Source organism: Phaethon lepturus, unplaced genomic scaffold, assembly GCF_000687285.1.
Source record: "Phaethon lepturus isolate BGI_N335 unplaced genomic scaffold, ASM68728v1 scaffold41698, whole genome shotgun sequence".
NCBI lineage: Eukaryota > Metazoa > Chordata > Aves > Phaethontiformes > Phaethontidae > Phaethon > Phaethon lepturus.
Window position 1 is genome coordinate 1 of NW_010557604.1, and position 8,188 is coordinate 8,188.

An 8,188-nucleotide genomic window follows, 5' to 3' on the forward strand; every position below is an offset into this window, starting at 1 on the left:
TCTCCCGTGGGAGCCGTGTCTTGAAACACTTGTTTGACTTCCTCAGCTGCCGGTTCAAGTAGTAAACGCAGAAAGATTCTCCTCAACAACGACGTGTGTAGATCAACGTCACGTGCGGTCGCCTGTCATCGTACGCTCGCTTCACTGGCGCGCTTGAAGGCGTAGCGCATCCGGCCTTTCCGAGCCCGGAAACCGACCGTGTGCTCCACGCGTCAGGGGAATGCGCCTCCGTGGAGGCGATCGCCCCGGCAGAGGCGGCGCCGCGCGTGTTGGGAAACGCGTTTCGCTGCCGCCGGAAAAAGCAGCACTCGCGCCCTGGCACGCGTTGGCGGACGCGGTGTGTTCTGTGGCACGGGGCCGTCGTGTTCCGGTACGGCCGTGTTCCAGAAGCAGGGCTCCGCCGGGTGCGGGCCGTGGTTCCAGAAGGACGGGCTCGTTTGTTATACGGCAATTAGTAGCCTCGAAAACCGTGCGGTGCAGCTTCCTTTGCACTCTGCCTGTTTACAGGCCGCCTTAGTTTTGCTCGTAGACGTGATGCTTCCGTGTTTGTATTTATTTGCATTACTAAAATTAAACATATAAGAAAAAAAATAGTGTGTCCATGAATTGGTAATTCTTACCATTAATCAACAATACAGGGTGATGTTCAGCCTCTAGGTTTTAACAGCACCTTTGGGAGGTGCTAATCTCCAAATTACTTTTACTAGCACAGTTCTATAGCAACTGTATTTTTTTAAAAATTATATTCTGTGCCCGTATGCCAGTGTTCATGGACTAAAAAAATGCGGAGTTGTCCTCCTTTTTTGACAAAGAGCTACGATGTCTTAAGGATAAAGAATACTAAGATTGTGCATCTGAACGACGATAAATGTCAGCTGTATCTCGGTAATCCTTGTGATTATTAATTCAGAGTGAAATTTCTCTAGGGACACCTCAAAGGAAAAAAATCAACTACTTAACAGCGAATGAAGGCTGAATAAACACGTTTCTACAAATAATTACTAATGATTAAGCGTGTGCAAAGAGACCTTGAGTTGCTCCCCTACAAACACACAAAAATAGGGTGGACTGAGACACATTTTTCTGTGCCATAAATCATGAAAAAGCACGCTATAAAGAAAGGATTTTTTTCAATTTTTTTATTCACAAAGTTGTTAGTGAATGGTAATGTATAAATTGGCCAAGTTGAGATTAAAACATACATCATACTGAATAGCCAAGTTACGTAACAGAGTATGATTATTGTAAGACTACGCAGTGTCTTTTATATATTACGTTACATACGTAACTCTACAAAACCATGTATATCACCTTGAAATATTTTAAAACTAACATGGAAGAAGGCAAAGAATTTAATTTTGTGACTACAGGAGAACAAAACCTTTAAAGCATTTTTGTGAAACAGAACTGTGTCTAAATTATGTTTCTCAATTTAAAAGCTTAGGTTTTCCATTCAGCTTTGGGGTGTGTGTCTATGTGCATTTCTTCCTGGAGGAGACCTGAGGTAGTTACCACGGATCTCCCAAAATACCCATGAAGAACAACAGCACCATGAAGTGTCTCAAATCTCAGGTAGAATTAAGCAGTTATTGACCAATCTGAGCATATTCAATGTTTCTTACGTCAGTGCCAATGTTTTCTTTGACTCTGGTAAAATAAAAAAAAAGACACTGGCAAATATGTAGACAGTATCCAAGGCACTTACAGTTAAGGCGTTTTACCAGTTTTTAGAAATCTAGAAATCAATTTGATAAATGTGTAGATTATTCTAATACTCAGGTCTTTAGCTAAAATACTTTTACTTGCTCATAATAGTACCTACAATGAACTAGGTACTGGACAAATTATAGAAGATACGAGGCCTTACTTGGAGGCCTTTGTGTAAAGCTAGGAAAACTGTACCATTACACAATTCCAATGAAAAGAATTACATATAAATTATTCTTTTTTTTTTCTATATTCCCTGAACTCCATTGTGTATTTTAGCCATTTGTGTACGTCGGACCCTATTACCTACGCTAAGGAGGCAGCAGTCACCTCTCTGTAAGCTGAGCTACGTGTTCTGATAGTTCTTTTTGTTTATAACAAACCCGTATGTCCTCAGACTGCACAAGAGTGGAGTATGCTAACAATATTACAAATAATAAATAGTGATAACAATGAAAGTGACACTTTCTTAAGGGGGCTTTCACTGCATAATAAATACGACAGCATACAAGTTTCTATTTTTTTTTTTTTTTCTTTTAAGTGTGATCGCTGAGGCTGACCCCAAGGCTGCTAATGCTGGGTAAGCCAAGAGACGCACAAAGCGATTCTGCTCCGAGAATACATGGTAAGCGTGGCACCATGAACAGGTCCACTTACTAGCTCATCTTTCAACGATTCTTTAACCCATTGCCAAAATACAGATAACAAATCAAATTTCAAGTGACCTGTAACAAAATTAAAGATGTTTTAAATTAAAATCTTGTCCCTAATCCAAAATATACAAATTTCCATGTGAAACACAATGAGAAACCTTAACAACACGTAAAGAACACCGAGAAAAAAATTTACTTCCACAAATACTCTTATGAAGTATTAAACACTGTCTTGGAGCTCCTGACAGTGAAGCAGCGTTTAGACTCCAAATGGTGTCATAGATAGATACCTGCAGTAGAGCAGCTCATAGAACAGACTAAGAAGGCTTAAATTATTTACTTACAGCTATGTTCAGCGCAATTCAAACTGAGACTGAGTCATGTAGAATACATCTGAGAACTCACCTAAAAATTCCCCTCTCTGGTAATGCAGTGTTTTTGGGTATGTGGACTAAGATATTACATGGAATAGGACAGACTCATCTGAAAACTGAAACCTGTTCCAATCTCTCTGAAGACTTCTGTCTGCTTGTGCACAGTGGGATTACAATAAAGGGTATTGCTGACTGGTTGCGGATCGGCGCTTGCCCTGTAACTTCTAGGACTGTGCTTTTTAATAAGACGTACGTTATACGTAGATGCTTTCTACTGCTTTCTACACTGCAAAAGGATTCTAAATCATTTTGGCAATTGTTCGTGTTTGCCATATCTTTGTACATTGCAGACTGACAAGGAAGAAGGCATTTCTGTTTACAGAGTGACACTGTGCTTTAATCTGCTTTAGAACAGATATTTTCTGTTTCTTCTCAGTGTGATCACTTTTGTTTTCTCCAGTCAGGGCTGACGTTTCTGATCCAAATCTGCTACTTAACCTTACATGAAAGGTACACTTTTACCATCTTTCTAATGAAGAGACCAGTCCTTATTTCTTCTTCTGAGCTGGCCACTGCTAATAAATCCATCCAATTTATGATTCAAAAAGTTCAGAACTGTTTAATTTGTCTTCTTCATACAGCAAAATATTTTCCATGAGCTTCTTTTTTTGATCATTTATTTTTATTTTCCAAGATGTCTCTCTGGCTAATGCTGAAAACCAAAAAAGGCCAAATATTGAGAAAAATAAATACCCATCTATTGTCTAAGGAACAGATGATAATTTTAAATTAATTAAAAAAAAAAACACAACACAAAAAAATGGCTTGGGGAAAAAAAATCTGTTAGAAAACCAGAAAACATTTTGTAGATTTATTGGTAAAATCATAACCAAAGAGAAAAGATTACTGAAATGTGTTTAGAAGTAGGAAGAAGAACCTACGCAATTCTGGAGAAGAGAGTAATTTATCCCTACTATTATAACACTAGGGCACTTTACAAAGACTTCGGTTATCGTTGGCAACAGCAGGGCCAGTTTTGCCCAAACAGCTTGAAGACCACATGCTTTTGAATGACCGCGTGCACCCTTCAGGTTTATCTAGCCTTACCTTGTGAAGAACATGAGGAGCGGAGGTCCGCATTTTGTTGTTGAAAGGTGCTCTGTGCAGTAGACGCTGTTTCCAAGGTGTCATCGCTTCTGGTGCACGCCGCGTTTCTTTCCCGGAGTTCATCGGCAGGTTTTTCCTGCTTGATCCTGTGATCAGAGGCTGCCGTGTTTTCGGAATTGTTACAGCTGTTGCTGGATAGCTCATCTGTACATCCTTCTGAAGGATTCCACGTAAAACTACTTGATTCGTCTGATTCACAGGGGACCCTCGACATCTGTCCGCAGTAGATGTCGGGTGCCGCAGCTCCCGTTAAAGGCGTGTGTAGATTGGCACTCGTCAGGCTCACCGGCTGCGTGCTGTCCTCTCCGTTCTCCCCCGCAGAAGGCGCATCCATGCTCAGACTAGTTGTCTCATCATCAGTTTCTTCTGGAGTGTTCATGGAGAATCCAGAAGTGCTGCCTCCACAGAGGTAATGTTCTCTTAATTTATTTTCAGCCGCTTCCATGATTTCAAGCACCTGGTTTTAACAACAAAATCTGTGAATGCAGAAGAATTGCTGTACTCATATGCTTACACATATTCTCCTATGTCAACACTCACAAAAATAAGTAAGGCGTGAACGCTGTAGCTTTAGACCGTGCTGTCGGGAAGACTAACATCTTGGTCATGTATTTAAAATATTACCTCTGCTATGTTAGAATTCTTCTTTCTCAGACAAAGGCAGATGGCTGAAGCAAAATCAACAGCAACCTCCTCCAGCAAGTGTCCTGCTTTCCTGTCTAGATATTTACAGCATATTGCCTTGGCAGCCAGCTTTTCAAAAGTTTTTACTTTGGAGTACGAGCTTTCTTTCGCTATTTGAATTTCATCAGCAATCATATCTTTCTGTTCAAAGGAAAGAGATACATTAGTGAAGGCTAAATTAACCCAAGCGTTTATTTCTATCTGAATCACTGAGAATATAAGTCTTGCCACTTATTTTGTTATTATTGCTCCTTAACGGCTGGTTTACAGACCTAAAAGCTTTAAGAATCGCCATTCAAGCAACGGCCAGAAACGTTGATTTTCACAGGAGAGAAAAAGCCGAAGGTTTTCTCTGCGTGTATCTAGTGTCAAATTGCCCAAGGCAGGCCCAGCTCTTCCAGGCCTGCGCCCGCTTACAGGGATGAAAGCCAACGAGCGCTGCATGCGGCAGCACTCCTGCACAGCACTCGTCAAACGTCCGCTGAAGAAATCGGAAGCCGAGGATCCTTTATTTCCTGAACCCACTTGAACACGGCTGAATTGCTTGGAAACAGTAAGTCAGGATACCGTCGTCCTCCCCTCAAAGGCTTCAGCGTGGCAAGCGGGAGGGAGCGCGACCCACACAGCACACCGGCGCAGTCCGTGTGGTGAGGTGCCGGTCATGGCGCTCGGTGGGCCTGGCCGGCTCCGGCCCTTCCGAACTTTGTGTAGTTCCAGTCTCAGCTTGGGCACGCTGGCCAGGCGGTAAATTCCAGACACCAGCGCAGTACCGCGACGCCCGACAGACGCGACGACGAGCGCCTGCAGTCACCGCCTGCCCAGGCTTCCCCATTCAGCTGGGCTCGTAACACCTCCTTGCGGCACGTAAAAACATGCCGCAGCGTTTCAGCACGCGCTTACACACCAGTGACCGCGGGGCGCTTCCCAGAACAGCCGGGCCAGCGCTCGGCAGCGTGTTCTGCTTCCGTCCAAAGGCAGGCAGGAACGGCCTGTGAACGTCCCTTCGTCAGCGTGCGCACAGCAGACTACGAATAACAAGCTGCGCTTACAGAGAATGAAAACTCATTTTACGACAGCCACCCCATTCACTCGTGTCGGTATTCGTTATTCCTGCTTTTCCTTACCAGATAAACAGGGTGTCTTCCTTCATCCAGTGCCTTAATCCCTGTCAGTAGCTCTGCTAAGACCTAGAAAGTATATTTGAAAGATAAAACAATTTGTTCAGAATTAATTCTACTTTTAAAAATGAGTTTTGTAGCTAAAGAAATATTGAACTGCCAGGGCATTTTGAAATTCTATTTTTACTTCAGATGGCTTAAAAATGCCAGATCTGGGCAATCTTTGTGACACTTTAGATCTACCTCCAGAGCCAAGTCCAAATTTTATAGTTAGGTACAACAGACACTGTTGAAACAAAGGATGAGAAGAAAGTCACTGAAAATCTAGATAAGAAATCACACTGAACAGAGTAACTTCCTATTTAAATGGAAACACCCGGAGACAGGTGACATCATAGACTATCAATTATTTTAGCTGAAATTCCAAATTAACAGGTGATGTTTGTAGCAGTTCATGTGGCAAAGGACTCCGAGAACCTAACTACAGTCTTTCTGCTACTTATTTTTCTTAAAACGATCAGCAGTAATGATTTTTTTTTGCAACAAGAAACAGTTTTGTTTCTGTTGTTCAAAAGATTCGCCTCACTTTGCCACAAACTGAGGTATATGTGGAGTGTGAACATAATTAAAAACAGGATTTCAACACATTATGTAGTCAGCAACTACGATATGAAATTGCCGTCAAAACAACTATATGAGGCACATGCTTTTATACCCAATTTCCTGCCAAAGAATGCACCAGAACATGAAAAAAAGGCAACGTACCACACCACAGCCAAATACATCAACTTTTTCTGTTAACTGCCCATGTCTGATAAAATCTTCTGGCAGGTAAGTAAGGGAAGCTTGTAGGACTTTGGTTTTCATCATAGCATATTCTGATTTTTTATCAACAGAATACAATCGCAGACCTGAATGACCAAGCTTTGGTGTAAAGTTTTCATCCAGTAAGACATTTGAGCTGTGATAAAGACAGACAAATAACAATATTGGGCAAGTAATTACTTTAACTTGAGGTAAAGAATTACAGTTTTACACTTTTAAAGTTAAGCACTGAAAGTTTCCAGCATTTGGCCTGCTGTGTATGAATGAAAGGATAAAGAATGGTAGAAAGGGAGAGGGGGAAGAACAAGTACTCCAAAAATTACTTCAAAAGAATATACTTCCATCGTCTAGAAAAGAGAGACAGATTAAACATAAAAAACATTAAAACACCCTAGAGAGCCAGAGACAGCAGAAAGGCACTGCAAATGGGTTTCAAAATTGCATAAGCTTTCAGCCATTATTGTTACAAAAATCCTGGAATTAACAAGTGACCAAGGAAGTGCTGATATGCCATACCCCTCACCTTTTGATATTCCCGTGAAGAATTCCAAAATTATGTAAACACTCTACAGCTCGGATGAGTCCTATAGAAATGCTAATTCGCGTCTCCCAGGTCAGTGGAGCAGAATCATCCTGCAAGGAAGTGAGGAAAAACCCCGGTATTTTATAGAATAAATAAACTGTAAGACATTAATAGTTTTGAAACCCAAAGACTTTGTTTTAGCCCCAACCAAAACTCCTGGTGACCCAAACCAAAAGTTTGGTGCAAGGCAGACAATGATGATTGCTAGGCCAGGGAAGGAACCTCTTCGTATATATTGTGCTGCACGTTCTGCCTGCCACGGGACGCAGTGAGGTAAGGACGCAGCAGGGACCATGCTTGTCCTCTGGCCGTTCCCGAGGCACAGCGCTGGTTTTGACGGGTTGCTTTTCCGATGTCTCTCTGCCCTGTGATCACCTCTGCAAATGCTCTTTCAGCAGGAGTGAACGTCTCGTGCTGTTCCCTCTTAAGCCGTTGTAGAACTCCATAGCACATTGTGCCAAGGAATATGGTGATGGGTTCTACAGACACATATTCCGAAATCCAATGAAATACTACAATAGGAATAGACATCTTTTGCAGATTCCTTGTTGCTTTAAAAATCTAAAGGCTGCACGGCAGAAGCTTCCTGTTGGCCTGCTCTGCTTTGCAGTAGAAAAACTGGAAAAGAGCTGCAGCCTTTCTAGTACCTGCAGTCAAGATATTTGGGCACTTTTTTGGTTTTTTGGCCGTTTCTCAGAATTCAGAGAGATGATTGCTTTTCATACAATAACAGGACAGGACTTGTAATCCCAGATAGCAACAGGCCCAGATTATTTGCTTACTTGACACTGAAGCCGGTTTTGTAGTGATCCATTAGGCAGGTACGGATATATCAGACAGTGCAATCCAGCTTCCACCGAGAAACCCAGCAGCTGCAAAATGTTGACGTGACAACACCTGCAGGCACAGATCAGCAATGGTTTGCCGATGAAGTAAGAGCAACACTCCTCAGCTGGAATAAATTCCCAAACCCAAGGCGGCTGTTCTGCAGCTGGAAGCACGAACGGCCGGAGCAGGAGCGCAGCGGGCTGGCTACGCCGGCAGCGAGGAGAGATCGTGCTGGCGCAGCCCCGTCCG

The 8,188-nt window shown here is 42.5% G+C and overlaps 1 protein-coding gene across 1 annotated transcript; it reads right to left on the bottom strand.

Moving 5' to 3' along the window:
* Window positions 1-3,327: 3,327 nt before the first annotated feature.
* On the bottom strand, window positions 3,328-8,008 carry LOC104614733 (interleukin-1 receptor-associated kinase-like 2; the record flags this gene model as incomplete). The annotated part of the gene is made up of 7 exons (XM_010292804.1): window positions 3,328-3,446; window positions 3,842-4,358; window positions 4,526-4,726; window positions 5,710-5,772; window positions 6,469-6,664; window positions 7,052-7,161; window positions 7,894-8,008. Coding segments are annotated over 7 exons (1,321 nt in total), but the record flags the coding sequence as incomplete, so codon positions are not given.
* Between the last annotated feature and the right edge of the window lie 180 nt (window positions 8,009-8,188).